The following is a 19199-nucleotide window of genomic DNA, read 5'->3' on the forward strand; positions in this document are numbered from 1 at the left end:
TCACACCGCCATCTTACAAACACGTCTCACACTGAGCATGTGCGCAGAGCAGCATACTACGCATGCGCTTAGAGAAGCAGCCTCACACTGCGCATGTGCAATAAACAGTAGAGGCCACAGCTCTGTGGGAAATGTAGTCTCTCAGTGAAGCGTAGACGGTATGGCGTCATGAAGAGAACGCAATGAACGTTTTCATTTATTAAATAATAACTTTTAAGATAAATAATGTTGTTTTGTTTCAGCTTGCTACATTTAAGTTATGATATATTTGGTATTTTTATTTTAGTCACCCTAAAAAGGTGCAGTAAAGGACAACAAACACAAGAGTTTCTGTTTGTTAGGCTATAACTAAATGTCAAATAGTGCATTGGCTGTTATAATTAAAACAAATATTAAATGTTCCTTATTATTTATCTAATTCATAAAATGTCATCCTCACACTATAATATCTGGTCTTTAGACACAGTAGCTACATTAGTAGTAACTGGATTAATCACATGGGCTTTTAGGTATGCCTACCTTCTAAAACAAACTTGTGTCAATTTCTATGTAAATTAACCTATTGTGTCCCGTAGGAGAACCCTCTTCTACCCCCAATTGCCTTTCACTTGCTGTTGTCTCCATAAAAGTAATGTATAAATCAATTTAATTATATGATTCTGTGTGTGAGTGGATATTTTGACAGGTTGCTTCATCCAGCATCTTTTCCTCCTGTAGGCACAGTTACAGACACTTTTGAGGGCTTGGAGGAACAGATGGCTGTGTTCCAATCTCTCAGGATCCCACACTTCTGTGCCAACTCAGAAGCAGGTGTTTCAGAAAGCAAGTAATGCCAGAGGTCCTGATGGCCAACAGGAGATTTCCTGGACCAGCAGGATGTGAGAAAGCCAAGGTCTGTAGCCATCATACTAAACTGACTGTGCTGTGTACAATCATTTCTAATAATTAAAAGTAAAAAAGACAGTTAATTTAAAAATATAGAGGGCCGTCAGACAACATTTTCCCCTAGAAATTTTTAGGCTGTCAAAACTACATTTGGCAAGACAATTTTATCCAAAGCCATATGCATTGTGTTAAAGGTAAACATTGTATTTTTTCATCCATTTCATGGGCATCAATCTTGTGACCTTGGCTTTGCTAAGGGCCATGCTCTATTGCAGTGGTTCTCCTGCAGAGTTCAGCTCCCACTCTAATCAAACACAGCTGTACAAGCTAATCAAGGTCTTCAGGATTGCTAGGAGATGAGTTTGATCAAGATAGGAGCTAATGCTGCGTTCCAGGCAGGTTTTTGAGCCCGTAAATCATGACTTCAAACCGCGACTAATGACTTTGTAGCGTTCCAGGCAAGTCACGCCAAACTGCCTAAGCGCAAAGAATTTTAGCTAAATTATTACTTTTATTGGAATGTTATATTGTCTTAAAGTCTATTTCTCACCGTGTACCATTTGCATAAACACTGCATCCGTATGCAATATTATCCATAGGGGCTGCCATAGTTGTTTTCTGGGTAATGTGACGTCAGAGCTCGGAACTGGGAGTACATCGATCTAGTACAAGTTCACGGATGGGAAGTCACGGGTTTGACTGCTGTTCTGGTGCACTTTCATGGGTACAAGGTTGGAAGAACACGGGTTACAGGTTGCCTGGAATGTGGCATAAACTCTGCAGCAAAGTGGATCTCGAAGGCCATGTTGAGAACCTTCGCTTTACTGCTTGGGGTACAGGAAATTAATATGGTTTCTTGACTTAATTTGAATTCATTGACTTGTCAGATGCTTAATCTAAAGTGACATTTAAAGCAGTAAGTGTGATGCCAACATACCATAATTCAACTGAGAACTAGAATACTACATTATTCTTATCAATATTTTTTTTTCAGAGTATAAGGTTGAGTTCTTTAGAGATTGAAAACATACTTGATATTAAATAAGTTCAGGGGTCTGGGGACCCACTTGGGGCCACCAGGGGGTGCAAGAATTTCTGCCAAAAAAGAAACGAAAGAAAACTGATTTTTAGGACAGTCAAAGTTAAAGTCAACTAGAGATATTAATAAAATGTTTAACATGGCTTTAACATAATACAAAGTCGAATACTGCTTCATGACACTTTCTTAAGGCTGAACAGACATCGTAGGATTAATAGCTATTATTTTATTCTATTGATAACCCTTTTTTAATAGTAAGACATAACATTGTATATATATATATGTGTGTGTGTGTGTGTGTGTATATTAAAATAAGAATTTAAATCTCTTTTCTTTGTACTGTGTATACGTTCCACAATAGTTTGTGTCATCTTTCTGTGGAGTTTCTCCTCGCCGTAGACACCTTAGGGAGTTTGAATGGTACTGTGCTCTGCAAATTTGCTTCTGAATAATATTTATAGTGCAAAAATTGTGCTAAAATTGTTTCAGTTTAACTGAATATGTTTTTTTTGCTTGTTAGGTTAACATAACATAAAAAAGACATCAAAAAGTTTAAAAACCCCTGTTTTTAGAGCACCAGCTAAAATAGAATCTTCTATGACATCCAAACTATCAAGACTTTTAAATCTAAATACAACCTTTTTATTTAAAAATGTAGTACAACAGCAGAAAAAGTGTAATAGCTGTGATTTGGGTAAGAATTTTTGAGGATTTGTAAAGCGTTCTTACACTCTTGACAGGTCTTTTTGTCACTTTTCCAGTTTGCATTAACAGAAAGACTAAAATGTTCCTAAATCCGATGGGAATAGTCTTCCACTGCTGTCATGTAGCCTGACTTAACATAAGGTTGAGTCCATATTGCAGCTTATTGCAGCCAAGATCCACCCACTTAGGCAGGAAGACACCCTTATTTTTTGAACAGTCTATAAATAGCAGAATGTATGAAGACATTCTGACTAAAAAATTTTTTGTCAGTCTTAAAGTAATAATGCAGACCATTTTTCCTTTTATACAAACATGAATCTGATTCTTTCTGTCACCTATGACTCTGACTCAAAGCGGTCATGGGTTCTCCTCACTAGTTTTCTTAATGAAGTCATGAGGGCTGATTAGCATGTTTTTTGCTGTATGCGTCTCTAATTGCTAATTTGTTAAAATGACATATTTAAATGTCAGTCAGGCAGCACAGATCAGTGAAAGTCTAATTATGCAGATTTAGTTAACATGCTGTAATTAGAGAAGCGAATGGACAAATTAAGAGGAAATTTAATTGGTTTCTCTTAATGGAACCATCTCTCTGGCGTTATCTTCATGTCTTTGACCATTATTTCAGCACCATAAAGCTACCGCACTACAATCAGTTTAATCTTTTAAATGAAAGTTGTCATCGAAAACAACTATTACATTAAAATAGAAAAACAACTTGCCTGACGATGTGAAATCTATAAGTGATTGGATTTTAAAGCTAAACGGAACTCAGTCTACAGCACTGTATATTTACAACAAATTAAATATGAATGTTTGCTGACTTAGGTCAAACACTTCTTTTTCAAATAATAAGCAAGGGAACATGATGCAAAATTAAAGATTAAGTGCATTACTGATACATTTTAATGCATGCTATATATAAAGTATATGCAACATATAAAGAGTAATAACAACAAAATATTCAGTGTCTTGACAATGTTTTTCACATATTTTTTTTTAAGGCGTGCTATGCCATGACATGTTTTATTAATATATTTTCTGATGCTACTGATGTTTCAAGCTTTTCTGCCTCTCCAAGGAAAGATGAACCATAAATGTTAAAAACTGGGATGAATACGTTCAACTAAATCTGCCTGTCTTGTCACATTTAGTAGATTTCCAGCTGATGAAGCGTGTTCATATAAATTAGTTCAGCAACACAAACCACCACCCCAGGCTAGTTTTAGGAGAACCTAACACAGCTCTATATTGAAAAGTTTGATATTTTAATAGTGTCAGCTTCAGACTCGAACTTGCAGATCCCACATGAACACTGCTGCTCTGTAGAAGAGGTGGAAGTACAGTACTAATGCCCCAAATTATTGATGTGTTTTAGTCATTTCATGTTTGTCATGTTAATTCCACCCACTGACTGGCACATGAGTTGATTTTGTTTTACTCATAGTGCTGGCATCTGCAGATGAATGATACAGTTTGATCAGATCTCTTCTTTCTGTTGTGTTGCTTACAGTAAGAGCTGAGCTCAAGTGACACACTCACATCTATTCCAGGAAATTCCGTTAGTACAGTCACAGGGTGTCTCAGGAAAAGATAGTGTGCTGGCAAAAATATCTGATGCCGTTCATGTCATGACCAATCACATGTTACACAAAATGTAAAGGAAACTTAATTAATTACATTATGTGATTTATAGACCATGTACTCAATTTTCTTTATACTGTACATGTTTAACCTAATGCTTCATCTCTGAATATATAAGCATTACCAGTTCTTATGGTTAGAGTTTTGCGCTGGCTTTTTTCTTGTTTTAGGGTTAGACCCAATCCTGGATTCTTCTGTTCATCTTAGAGTTGTTGTCATAGTAACAGACCTGTGAGTTCCAGAGGTTTGTTTAATGTAAACAGAATTAGATTGTGGATTTATAAACAGAGTTGATACTGTCTGACCCAGATGCTGTATCAATCTCACGAACAATCTGTTTAAACCAATAATACGTAATTTATTATTTTAATAATATGCAACAATGACATCATACACAGGATTACAAGTACTTGAAATGTCTAAATACAGACTTTATGTAATAATCAGTGTGATCAACTGAAGTTTAGCATTATTTTATTGGTGTTTTATCGACCACATACTGTAAGAATGCAAGTTTTTAAAAGCCTTAACATGTGCTATCGTGCAACCCAGGGTCATAATTAAAACTAATATCATAAAAAAAAAAGATTTAATGGAAATAAAACGTTTACTGATATAAAATAAAATATAGAAGTCAAACTTATTTTATTACAGCTATATATATATATATATATATATACACACACACATAATGTCAGGTCCATGTATATTTAGACACTGATGCAATTTTTTATAATTTTGACTCTGTATGCCACCAGAACAGAATTATCAATAAAACAATCAAGATGAAATTGACGTTCAAGAAAAAAAGCTTGGGAATTACAACCATTTTTATCCACAGTACATCGCATTTTTAGGGGCTCAGATGTAATTGGACAAATAAATATAATCATAAAATGTTTAATTTTAATTTTTAAATATTTTGTTGAGAATCCTCTGCCTTAAGTCTGGGACTCATGGTTTTCCTCCTTTGTGCTGCTTTGCCAGGCCTTTACTGCAGCTCACTTCAGTTGTTGTTTGTTTGTGGGTCCTTCTGAGTTTAGTTTTGTCTTCAGCAACTGTAATGCATCGGGTTGAAATCAGGAGATTGACTTGGCCATAGTAGAATATTCCTTTTTTTTACCTTGTTTTATGTTTTGGTTCATCGTCCATTTGTACTATATAGCACCGCCAAATTTACTTTGCTCCATTTGAGCTGAGCTCACAAGTGGGTTCTTTTTTCTCAGAATTTATCAAACTCTTGATTTTTTTTTCACTCCAAATGTTCCTGCTATCTCTGATGGATTTGTTTTGTTTCACTTGTATGGAGAGATCCTTTGACCACATAAAGTGGGTTCACAAAAACAGCTTCCAAATGCAAATGGCAAAGGCACACTTAAAATGGCACACTTATGGTCCCTTGAAAAAGGGGGAGGTACATATTAAAGAGCTGTAATTGCCTAACCTTTCACCTTTCCTCTGATTTTGACGGGAGTACCTTCAAATTAAAGCTCAGAGTGTGCAATTTAAGCCCATATTCATTATATAACTGTAACTTTAATATGTTTTGGTCAGCAGCTAAAATAATAAAAAATTGTGCCTGTGTCCAAATATGTCTGGACCTGATTATATACAGTGCATTTAAAATACATTAAAAAAAAATCAATGGAGTTTAGATCTCACCCAGTGGCTGTTTGTGGTACAACGCCCTAAATAAATACTCAAAGGAACCAACATTTTTTCATATCAACTTCAAATTTGGAACATAACTTATTTAGACATAAGGTTTTAATTGTATAGTAGTTTTAGAGTTAAACCTGTTCTGTAAATTATTATATATAAAACAAAATTAATACAGTATATTTCTTTAAATTAGATTTAAACTTCTATAGCATTTTTAATACTGTAAGTTTTTGAAAAATTATTTTGCAATAATCTGCTGATTTTCTTCTTTTAAAAGAGACTAACCTTATATGTATCTTATCTTATCTTATCTTATCTTATCTTAAGGTATTCCAAAGTTTTGATAAATTACAACAATTTAAGTTTAGATAGTGCACTTTCATACCTATTGGGGGGTGACAGTTAAGGGGTTAAATCTCTTTTGAAAAATTGCTAACAGTTTTAGATATGCATGCATCTTTTATGTATTAAAACAGAGACCACAGGACCATTTGAAATGAACTAGTGAAAGTGGAAAACTTCTGAAACATCTAAAAAATATACTCTCTTCACTATGATTTTTGACTTCCTTCATAAGCACATTCATCAAGAAGAAAACGATTTGCAGTCAGTTGTAAGTAAATACACTGTACTGCCCTTTCTGCATCACATTAACTTCCACATCACATTCATCCTGTCCTGAAATCTAATTGGCTCTCATTCATTCGGCTCATGTCTGTCTGGATGCATATGCTACAGCCACAACTCCTGATAGGACAGCAGAGCAGAGCAGCGCGTGAACACAGCACAACGCTCCAATGATGTTGTGACTTGTGTTTAGGGGGCGGAGGGCGGATCCTGTCTATGGGGGGGATGCCTGGGAGGGTGGATGGGGGTTGGTACAGGGGCAGGGTGGAGTAAACACTTCAACTGGGATACAAATGATCAGCTGGAGGGGAGAGTACCATGAAATGCAAAACACATTAGTAGGGATGCTCATTTTAGAACTTTTAAAGAGGAAGTTCTAATATTAACACACAGTCAGAGTTTAGCTTAGAATTTATTTTATACAAGCAACTGAACCAAGCTATTCAAAGAAGTAAACACAATAAATTTTATCTTTAGCGATAGACACCAGATGCCATGTTAAATGATGTTAGCAACAAAAAAATGTTATGATAAGGAGATATATAAGGAAATCTACAAGCAAGGCAGACCCATAGAAGTAGACTGTTATAGACCACTACTAAAGGCAGTTCAGAGGCTCATATTTGCATTTTAATAGCTGGAGGGATTTGTGTTCATTTAAGCTATGTGGGGGTGAGGTCTGTAAGGGGCAGGGGGGGGGGGGTGTATTCACAGTCCCAAAACTTAACCTCATTCATACAGCTCATGCTTAATCAAAACTCTCTCAAAATAATCAAAAAAGCTTTTTAAGAACAGCCACAGTATTTGATTTACACATAATTTATTACTAGAATAATATATGTTCATAAACATTTCATGGCCGTCAGTGCCTTGCCAAAATGTCTGATTTTTATTAACTGTGTACTGTGTTCTGCTTTTTATGCATATGGTACTTAGCAAACAAAATAGAGGTTTCCAAATAATTCAATGCCTTCTTCTCTTCATGAAGATTGTGTGAGCATCTGAAACTACAGTAGTTCTGCTGTTTTGTATAGATGTGTAGGAGCGCGCATGACTCCATAACTGAGGGAGCGCGTTCACGTGACAGAGGAAGGGAGAGTTCTTCTTTTCACTGCTCCATCCGGGAACTTTCCGAATTAGCATTGACAACCAAAGCGCAACTTTTCCCCCAGGCAAAGTGAAATCAAGCCGCGCACTCGGACAAAATATAGTTCCACATTTTCAACTCAAAGTCTTAAAAATAAAGCCGTGAGTAGCGTACAGGTCGGATAGGCATTTGTCGTGTGTATGTTGGAGTGGATCTATGTGACTGCTGAAATCTTTAGCTCGCCTTTTGAGCACTTTTGTTTATACTGGCGTAAAGTGGGTGATGAGTCTTACGGCCAGTAAAGAAGCGAGAACTTGCTGTGCAGCCCGAGTAGTTCTTGCGATTGTTATTGTTGCTTTAAAAATATTTGTATTACGCCACAAATAACGCGGATCGCGTCGAAAGTGGGGGAAAAGTGCTTCTGGAGTCGAAATATGGAGCTACAAGGCCTTCAAGAAGCATTGAAAGTAGAAGTCCAATGTCATCAGGTAAATAAAAATGGCATTTCGTTGAAGCTTTCCCGGGACTTCTTATGTGAATACACGCTGGAAGACAGAAATCCGCCGTGTGCGAGCGTTTTAATTTGGCTGGAAGTCGTAGCCTTTTAGAGTGATACAACGGTAACATTCTTTCGCCTTTATGACGCCATAATCACTTTGAGCGCAGATTGTTAAAATGCTCTTTGATGCACTTTAACGCGTGCGGCGTGTTTTTTTTTTTTGCGATTTGGACTAATAATGCGGCGGTTTTGTGTAGCGATCGGGACGAGACTTGAATATTTATGAGGTTCAAACGGACTCGCTGCTCGTCGCTTTGTTCCTCCTTCATATCCTAACTTGAAACACTTTAAACGAAACGTTTTTTCGTCGTTTTATTTTGTTTAGAAACTAGTTGCACAAATGAAGCAGGACTCACAGGTAATTCATTTTATTTGAAGCGTTGAAGAATGGGGCATTTACATTGGGTGAGAAACTTTGTCGGCATCAATAGTTCTTACTGTCGTTCGCTACGCTTTGTCCTTTACGTGACTTTGCCAAATAACACAAACGGTTTTGTCAAGTTTTGAAAATATTTGGCTTGTTTTTGTTCTTTGGTCCGGAATCGTATTGATCCTGTATGCATCATTTTATGACGTTGAGTTTAAGAAACAAATAGCCTAGATTAAAGGGGAAGCAGTATAACATCTCTAAGTGAAAAACAAGTAAGGATTCAAGCATGTTTCCACCATTTCGATGTAATTAGTGATGACATTTCGCGTCATGAGTGCATTAATCTTGTTAGAAACATTTGCCTCAACCAAGTGGATTCAAACTAGCTACTAGAAATCAGTTCAATCTGCTTTATTTACACAACGAGATTGTATTGGTACGCTAGTTAATTGTTTGACACGTCCATTTTAGTTGGCCGACATGTTTCTTGGGAGTTTGTGAAGGAAGTTGCTTAACGTTACTTCCTCGGACATGTTGCATTAGAACATCGCTGTTTAACGTGTACTTATTCGATACTTTATCGACAGTCTTTATCATGGAGTTATTTTTCTTGGTCACATGACGACGTGGTCGAATTTGATTCGATCCCTGCAGTTCACTTTCACTTTTTTTTTTATAATCGCGACTCAGAAAGAAGGTCATCTATAGCGTTCCTATAACAATTATTTATAGGTTTATAGGTAATTTGTCTGTTTGGCCTTGTTTTGAAGCGTTTGTTAGAGATCCTCTCAATCTTTCACTGAATTCGTCTGTCAGAATGAATCCCTCGGAACGACAGAATTTTGAGTTCGTTCGATGGACGTTCTATTCATAACGCAACGTTCAGCACCTCGGACAGCGGCGCACGCAGCATCTCAACGTGTTTGACATGTCAAATGTTCGGCTGTGTGTGTATTTGTTAAATGTTTGTTGTGAGGCTTTTTGGTGTTCCTCAGTTTGATAGTGGAAGCTTCCATTTTGTGCTGAAGGGGTGTTGGTTTCTTGCTAACATGGAGCAAAAGTCTGCAGAGTTTCTGGCTGGGGGAGGGCTCATTCATGGCCATACTAAAGAGGGGGAAGGGAGGAGAAAACACTAGTCAGCATCACACAAGGCACTACACACAAGCCTCTGTAGGCCTTATAATACTTATTATGAGCTTCTTGTAATTAATAGTGGCTATCACAGTTAGAATGCTTAATAATATTTACTTATTCCTTCTTAAGATTAAAATAATGCATTGAATACTAAAGGAAAGGCTTTAAAATGCATTGATACAGTAAAATACACAACACATGTTATGTTACCTAATATAAATGATGTCTATTTTATTTATAACTGTAGAGTATGCAATTATATCAAAAGATATACAGTATTATACAATTATCATAATAATGTCTCTATTATAGAGAATGCTTTAATAACACATATGTAATTCATTTAGAGCTCTAAGACTAAGACATTTCAAAGTGTATTATTAATACATAACTAATTGCTAACCTTTAAAAAAAATAAAACACAGGCTTTCATAACCCATACAAAAGCTGTGTCTTTGCAGTACAGTTTGTTGATTTTCATTTCCTGCTTACATTAAGAAGTGAATTATGTAGGCTATTATAAATGTGTGGAAAGTGTGCAGTGTTTTAATAGAAAATCCAGAGTGTTGCAAACCTAACCACAACATTTTTATGCAAATGTTGAGTGAATTCATGTAATCGGAATTAAATGTCATTAAGCTTATTCAGGTTATGTATTAGGTGAACATCTAGTCTATCTAGAAATATGTTGAACTATAACAGAACATTTTTTTGGCGTCTGGGCCTGTACTGACCCATCCTCTTTATATTTCACTTGAACTTTCGTTTGAAGGAGGTTTAAAACGCAGATGAACAGGGGAAGCAAACCCTCCAGCATTTATTAGCTGAGAACATCATAATTGTGTGAAGCCTTTGTAAGTATCTTGTGTTCCCCGCAGGGCAAACGTCTTTTGTCCATATATAAATATCTATCTTAGCTTGTGAGTTTTTAATACATATTGCGTGAGAGGGTTTTGTATTGTTGTCTTCTTGCTAGCTGTTGCATCACTGATCCAGAAACGCTAACTTAGTGTAAATCTTGAGCTTTGATTTGTTCGCTTCTACTAAATTTTTGGTCTTACAAATCCTTTTTAAAATGATCCCTCTGTGTGTGTTCTTGTGTGTCCCTCTTGTATTGTTTTTGCCTCTTGGAATGGAGTGAGATTTCTGTCCTGCAGAGATGGCCCAGTTTTCGTTATAGTAAAGGAAAGGCTACATTTGCATTGTCTGTTTATTCAGATGCTGTTATTCTAACCCATGTGATAAATGAGTAGTTCACCCCAAATCTCATTTTATAGAGAGCGAAGAATGTACAGGTTTACTGGTTGCATAAGTTTATTGAATTACCACAAATGCGAGTGACTTGTATCTCTTTGCCTGAAAGCACTTCAGCGTTCTGTCCAAAGTGATTTGTGTAGCTCTGTCCCACGGACTGACAGCAGCTTTAATATGTAAAAACATCTGATTGTAATTGTGAAATGTGACCCTGGACCACAAAACCAGTCATAAGTAGCATGGGTATATTTGTGTCAGTAGCAAATATTTTTTCGTTTCAACATCTAAAGATGTTGCATGAAGATATTTTGTAAAATTACTGTCATCTTCCTGCATCATGAAATGGCTCTTCATGGTACTTATGGGAAATCTATGAAACTGTTCTTCAAATGATTTCACTCAGTGTTTTTCTCAACATCTTATAGGAGCAGAATATCACAGTTACTAGAGGTTTCAACATGCTTTCTCATTTAAAGTTCATGCAATCCATTATATTGGCAAGATTGATATTTTGCAAAGTTCATTCAGATTTGATTCGACACACTGGTCTTATCTAATGGTAACACATATTATTTAGAGCAGTAGTGTGAAGCATTCAAGTTCAGGCATGACTGTGTTACCTACAGTACACAAACTCAGGCCCAGATTGAAGCTCATTATGTGAGGATATAAGACATGAAGAAAACATCCAAAAACACATGATGGATGACCAGCAGAGCTTTATTTTAATTAATCGAATTGATCGTGTCTCATAGCATCACTGTCTGCGGTAAATCATTCATGCGGTTATTTCTGTTGATGTATTTCACTCTATTATTGTGAAACGCTTCTATAGCCATTCATTCACAATCTCATAAGACATTAAGTTGTGCAAGTGATTCGTGCCTTGGTTTTTAAAGGGTTGTGAAGCATTAGAAGTTTTCAGATCAAAGTAATCAAGATGTCATCTTCCTTGTCTTAATATTCTACTCAAGATAGCAGTGCTTTGCAAGGATGTGATTTGCATCCAGTTTGAAGTATCTACAGATTCTATGAATTGAATTTACCTGTATGTCTTTAGATTTGTGTCTCAGTTGCTTTCGTCAAAGAAAATTATGACTAAATATAGTCGTCAACAAACCTTTATCACGTGACGGAGATGAGACCAGACGCAATGTAAATGCTGGTCATGTGACGATGACTATAATTAAATGTATAATGCAATATTGTTGACGAATAAAAACGAATAAATGTGGTTTACAAAATAAAAACTATGCTAAAATGTCTCTTCATTTTCATTGCCCAAAATAAGACAGAACGAAATGTGATTACAATATTTTGTCTTTAGTCGCGTTATTATTATTATTTTGCAGTATTTCTGTTACCTGTGTCTAACTTCAGGGGCTGCATCAGGTCGCACTGCGCAGACTCAACCGACATCACTTCCTCACCAGCTTTATGTACAAACTTAAAACAATCTTAAACTATTCGCTGTATTTTGCATCAAACACAAGAAATGGTAAGCAGATTAAGCAAAACAATGCAAAAAAAAATAAATAAAAAAATAAAAAAACATTTTCCATCAAAAAGCACCTGATGGAGTTTGAACTTCACATTAAACTGCTTCTGTTTTACACAAATGCTGGCACAGACGTGCATGTTTGGATGTGGAGCTATGCGGAAAGTTACAAAAAACCCTGTGCATGCCGCCACGCTAGATGAGTTGCACTCAAAGCGAACTTCCGGGAACACCGCAATGACATCATATTTTCCGCTCACCCAAGCAACTTGCGGACGCGTTAAGTATAAATCAGCCTTGACACAGAGAAAGGGACCGATGGTCTTTGGGAGAAAAATTTGCTGATTTTTTCACATTTTTTTTATTTTATTTTATTTTATGTGTGTACTTCTAACATGTTTGGTTGGTTAAATAAATTTTGTAAATTCAAATCAGAGAGTCTATAAGGTAACAATAATATAATAAGATAACCTTGTTTGAAATGGGTTTGGCTGAAAGAAAATTTTGGTTACGTGTATACTACTAGGTAATATATTGACTGGGAGACTAAAATACAATTTTCATTGACTAAAACTAGACTAAATGTCATCAGTTTTTGTCGACTAAAACAAGACTAAACTAAAAAGAGTATGAATGTGATTAAAACTAATAAAAACTAAAAATGACAGCTTCACACAAAGACTAGACTAAAACTAAAATTAAAACAGGACACCAAAAACAATACTACTCATTAAATACACAACATGTCAAACAGCACACATGGTCTTGACTCTGTGGTAAACCAAACTTTATTTTTGTAACATATTTATTGTGTTTTCTATTTAAATATCATTTAAAAAAAGCATGCATGTATATTCTTATAAAACTATATATGACATATGAACAGCCAATATTTTAATACTGCTAGTCACAGTACCACCGCTCTCTACACGCAGAGTACGCAGTTTGCGTAGGGCACCAACTCCCAAGGGGGCACCATCCCAGTTGCTCAAAAAAAAAACAAAAAAAAACGTTTGTTCTATATTAATATTAACATATACATGTACATATACATAAATAATTTTTGGACTGTTGATGTTAGTAACATGTTTTAATGTCGGAAATAATTTCACCATCACCAACAACGCATCTGACTTAAAATTCTAGTTTCCATGACTTAAAATGTATTTTATAAAACAATGAAGCGATTGGTTAATTAAAAATAATCATATGGTTTCATTGAATAACAGTGTTAAAATACATAATGTAATACAAAATAAACAATTTGCATTATTACAAACGCCTGCAAAGGGCACCAAAGGCCTGATAATTGCTATTGTTACACATACAGGATGATCAAATCCTTGTTAAATATTGACCAAACATTTAATTCAAATATCCACTTAATTTTTCATTTTTGGCCACCATTTTGCGATAGAAATGCTTCAGCCTCTTTAATTTCTTAAAAAGAAAAGAAAAACATGTGGACATCACATCACAAACCTTACCAAAATCGTAGTAAAACTGCTTAATTTTATTTTGTGGGATTTCTGAATGCTTGAGAATATAAAAACAATCAGTCATCTGTATTAATAAAATCATAGCTACATTTAACTGTCTAGAGCAACAATTGTAATTTATAAATAATACAATTTAATGAAAAATTATTTATATACTTTTATATTTTATTAACGTTCTATTTTGAGCCCTTATAGTAGGGTTTTTTCTTTTCTTTTCTTTTTTTTTTTTTTGAGGGAGGGGGCACAACAATATTATTCTGTTTAGGGCACCCATTTAGCCAGCAGCGGCCCTGGCAAGTCCTGTAAAATGTAAATGTCAAGTTTTTTCCCCAAAATTTGTGTACTACTTTCTGAATCTTCAAAATTGTCCTAGTATAGTTTTTTTTTTTGTTGTTGTTGTGTTTTGTTGGAGGAACGGACTCAAGTATTTATTTGAAAAATAATGTTATTTTCTATAGTGGCTCTCAAATTGTAATTATTTATTTATTTTTTAGACCAAAGCTAGACACAAGCTTCAGCTGAGGGGAATGTTATCAGTGAATGAGGACTTTATTTCAGTCTGTTCCTCACACTGAGATTTCACACAACTTCAGAAGACTTGGAATGTTGAGCAAAAGCCATATGGACCATTTCTATGAAGCTTTTCTGGTGCTTTTTTGTCCTTTTCAGAGCTTGACAGATGTGGTCACTAAGAGCTGTTCATGAGTGCATGAGGTTCGTTCTGTCATTGAAATGCATCTGAGCTTGATGTCTGATTCAACACTTTGGATTTCTGAGCGGTGAGACTGTAATGAGCTAATAAGGTAACGAGATTAGATCACGTTAGATGACCAATAGGATTACTTGATTTGAAGTCAACGCTTTCAATGATGACTGTATGGCTCTGTTCCAAAACCTACTTATGGTGCCTTTTGTTTGTAGCATGTTTTTGAGTCAGTGTTACTCTAGCGTATGAGTGGTCCAAAGCTATTCTTTCTTTTGATCAGTAATTTATTGTTACTCAGATTATGGCCATCAGTAGCAGAAATAGAATAAGGCATGAATGTGATTTGCATGAACCCTGTTTATCTCACTTTATGACATGATGTGTACTACAAAGTTCTACTCTCCAGATATTTGTACCTATAACCTCACAGTTACCAAAACAGATTTGCAGGTTATGGCCCCAAAATGATATCTGTCTATCTGCCTAATTTTAAGATTTATATTTGAATTGCTTTAACATAAGTAACATTAATAAACTTAATGTGATGCATATTTACCAGTCATACCTACATGAAGAAATAGGTAAGATTTCTGCACAACAAAATAATGAACTATCTACAACTCTTAGATTTAAATCAAATGATCATTAAAAAAAATAACTGCATTTTCTGCTTAGAATCAGAATAAATCTGGTCATTGTGAAAAATTCAGTTTATTCCATTAAAGAGTATGAGCAAGGTTGAACAAGCAATATTCAATTAGTTACAGATTAGCCACAAATTGGATTTATTGATGATAAATGTATGGTTTTTGTGTATTTGAAACACACATGCAGATATGCATCATATGAAGTTTATTTGTTTATGTTAAACTGTATAATCAAAGTGGACATTTTTATTTGAGTTTCAAAAATGTGAAACTTAATGTGAATCTTTTTTTTTTTTTTAGAGTAAAACAGTACAGTTCAGGAGAGGGCATGTCTTGTCAAATGTTCCACACTCTTCTGCCTTCTAATCTGCATGCTTTTCTAGGCCGTCAGTGGTGGATGCATTATTGAAGTGCCCTTAAAATACATAAAGACTGTTTAAAGATTGATATGATAAGATTGTGCCTTTACGCTTCTGTGATGCTGCCTCTAGTGTTATTGGGGCGGCAGGGCAGTGCTTTAGTAGGTCACCAAAGGCTGATACGGTTTCCACATGTGTCCAAGTGTTTACTACTGCCCACAGACATTCTTTAAAATAAAACAACTGCTTCTGCTGCAGTCTATGAGCTTATTTCCTTCTGAAGTGCTGATTCAGCTTTTGAGTCATAGCATGAAAAACTGATTTTATTGATCTTAATGAAATAAAACACATAGGCTTTGAGCAACGTGCGGTGCTCAAAATGTCCTCTCTAGTCCAAAAAAGAGCCTTTCTAAAAAAAAAATATTGTACCTGTGACTCATTTTTACAAATTTGTTTGTACTGAATTTTCTGGTCTTTCAGTTTGGCATGCATACGGAATTTTGTGAACTTTGTTGTTTGCATGTTGTTAATTGGGTCATTTAATATTATAGTAACGTGCAAGTAATGGGGTCCAAATAGATTTTTTTTATTCTTAAAAATGTTTTAATTATAATTGAATTTAGGACAGTTGATATAAACCCTACACACACACACACACCCACACACATATATGTGTGCAAATAAAGCAGTGTTTTTTAATCAACTTTTTATTGATATAAAACTTGTTTTCATGACAAATTTATTTGAACAAACATTAATTAAACCTGCAGTCCGTGACTTTATTGTGTTCAAAATTGACACAATTTATATAATAAGTGAGTACACCATGAATCCATTTTCCAAACCATTTTTTTGTCTTTCCTTTGAATCACAACGGTACACCGGTATAATAAGTGTAAGTCAAAGTCAACTTTATTGTCATTTTTAGCACATTGCATGGCAATGGTAATATTCATACTATTGTAGACATGTTTAGGTAAGTAGCCCAGAGTACCTGCGTGATTCATCATTAGGCATATGCTGGCATAAATTTTTCATGTTGCGATTAATTGCTAATGCTTTTATCACGGTATACTGTATTATCGCGGTTGAAATGTAGATGCAAAAAAAGTGTTGTTATAATACAGTAGGTCTATAACAGGTTTAAAACCTTTTTCTTATAACAAAAATAACTGAACATTTAAATACACAAAAAATGATAAAGAATTTTACACAGATTAAAGTGCAAAAGAATTATAAACAACTATAGATAACACTTTACAATAAGATCTTAGTTAATGCATTAAAATTAACAATGAGCAATAGCTGCATTTGCTACAGAAATTATTAATCTTTTAAAAAAATAACAACTCTAAGTTCATGTTAGTTGCAAATTTAGATTATAACAACGTGTTATTAAATATTGAAATGATCTGAGATAAATGGATGTTTGGCAGTTTGTTAACTAATGAATTAACTAATGTTAACTAATGAAGCCCTAATGTAAAGTGTGAGCAAACAATAAAGAATCAAAACATTTTCAAACAATATCTAGGAAATGTTGTAGTCCAGATTAAAATGTAAAAAGTTTATTTTTATCAAGTCAAGTCAAGTCAAATCATTTAAAGCTGCAGTCTGTAACTTTTTTTTTATTTTTGGTGAAAAATGATCCAAAATCAATATTTGAGCAAGTACATAACCGGACAGTGTTCAAACTATCGACTTACTTTAACCCGATTCACAGCAATTAGCTTTTAATAAGGTAGCGCGATTTATTGTTATGCTTTTTTTCCTCAGTTGGTCGGAACAAACAGGGCAGACTTGTTACTTGTTCAGATGACAATATATGGTGACAATTTTTATTTGGGTAATATATTCCAAGACATCTATAATTTTGAAGTACAGTGAATATCCAAACCGGTGCGGTGACTGACTGCCACACATACTCCTCCTAACATTAGATCCATCCGCGCTGGAGTCGCAACCAAAACAACCGACACAAGAAAGATAATTACACAGCTGCAATTGCAGGATTTCAAACAGAGATGGCAACAAAGAGGCAAAACTTAGGGACTGTAGGTTTAAATATGTTTCAATAACAAAGAGTTACTGGGGTAACAGCTGCATTTCTGCTTTTCAGTGCCATCTGCTGTCAGTGAGTGAACATGCTTTCATCCAGAACGTCTCTCGCTTTTTTCCTCCATGCACTTCTCATCCGTGCTTGTTTACATAAGTTTGCATGCTTCTTTGAAGCAGCATACAGCCGTGTTGTGCATTCTGAATGGATGGGAAAAGTATTCTTAAAATGCTTTCATAATTCCGAATAATTTGTAGTAAATAATTATTCTCTGTGTTTTGAAATGCCCACGATAAGAATGTCTGCAAGACACGTGCAGTTCTGTTTATTAAGCACCAGAGCACAAAAGGTTAAAAATTATACAAGATTCATGGCAGTTGTTTTGTTTTAAGTTTATATCCTGACCGCAAGATAGCAGTCTTTATCTCTGATCTTAAACAGTGACAGGAAATACTAGCATTAGGGCACACCACTAGGGCTGTCAACTTTAGTCATTTAGTCGACTAATCGGTCGATGCCGTCTTGGTCGACTGACATTCTCATTGGTCGACCAGTTGCATAATTTTTATTTTTTTTTCACCAATAAAGAAATTTTCATTGATTTACTCCTTGATATTTATTCCTTTATTGGCAGTTATATATTACTGTATTCTAAATATAATTAGCTTATGTTTTATCCCAAACTTTAAATGCTTTAATTTAGGCTATTTTATAACAGCGCCACAGTTTAGCGCACCACGTGAACCGCACCTGTGGCTGGCTACACGGCTGCTTCGCGCTCAGTAAGGAATATAGGTAGCTTTGCTGTATTCATTCAGAATGCTACTTGTTTTGGCTTTAGTCGACAAAATGTCCAAGAAATCTTTAAAAACATGTTTAAAATCGTCGAGCCAAGATATACTGTGCCAGCACAGGAGACTGTCATGCGTGCGCTACGTTCGCTGTTTGATGGACTTAAAGTAACTTAAATGTAAACCAGTTAACGTTACTCCTATCCTCGGAGGCTGTAGGCCTCACAGCTGATTTGTGGTCTTAGCTTAAAATGGAGGCATACATGACAGTTACGGTCCGTTTTATTGAAGCGGACTGGAAAATGAATAGTGTTGTGTTAGAAACAAAGCAGATGGATGAAGCGGACACGGGAGAAAATGTCGCTGCGCGACTCACTCAAGTCGCGAAAGCTTACCACATTCCACCAGAGAAGCGGGTGTCAGTGGTAATGGACAACGCTGCCAACATGGTTCTTTTCTATTGGAATTACTGAAGGGATCCAGTCAGTGGCCAGACGTGGAGTTGTTTAGGTGTGCAGGCCACACCCTGCAGCTGTGCGTAAATGCTGCCTTATATTTTTTGTAGCGTGTGGTGTGGTCAGCTGCACCATTGTGACTGTCTCTTTAGACCTAGGACAGAGCTCCTCACTTTGCAGTAAAAAAAATCACTTAATTTTCAAAGATTTGTATTATTATTA

At 35.4% G+C, this 19199-nt stretch overlaps 1 protein-coding gene across 4 annotated transcripts in view; it reads left to right on the forward strand.

Annotated features, from left to right (window-relative positions):
* Positions 1 to 572: 572 nt before the first annotated feature.
* The window catches only part of LOC132105956 (PHD finger protein 21B-like), a 67384-nt gene continuing 48757 nt past the window's right edge, over positions 573 to 19199 (forward strand). The window contains exons 1-2 of one of the 4 annotated variants that reach the window (XM_059511528.1): positions 573 to 628; positions 718 to 892. In XM_059511528.1, coding sequence (XP_059367511.1) covers positions 830 to 892 — 63 coding nt within the window. In that variant the 5' untranslated portion in view covers positions 573 to 628; positions 718 to 829. Of the gene's footprint in view, positions 629 to 717; positions 893 to 7730; positions 8138 to 8453; positions 8567 to 19199 lie in introns of those variants that run through there. The other 3 variants (XM_059511530.1, XM_059511529.1, XM_059511531.1) reach the window with 3 other exon arrangements.

Source organism: Carassius carassius, chromosome 26, assembly GCF_963082965.1.
Source record: "Carassius carassius chromosome 26, fCarCar2.1, whole genome shotgun sequence".
NCBI classification, from domain to species: Eukaryota; Metazoa; Chordata; class Actinopteri; order Cypriniformes; family Cyprinidae; genus Carassius; species Carassius carassius.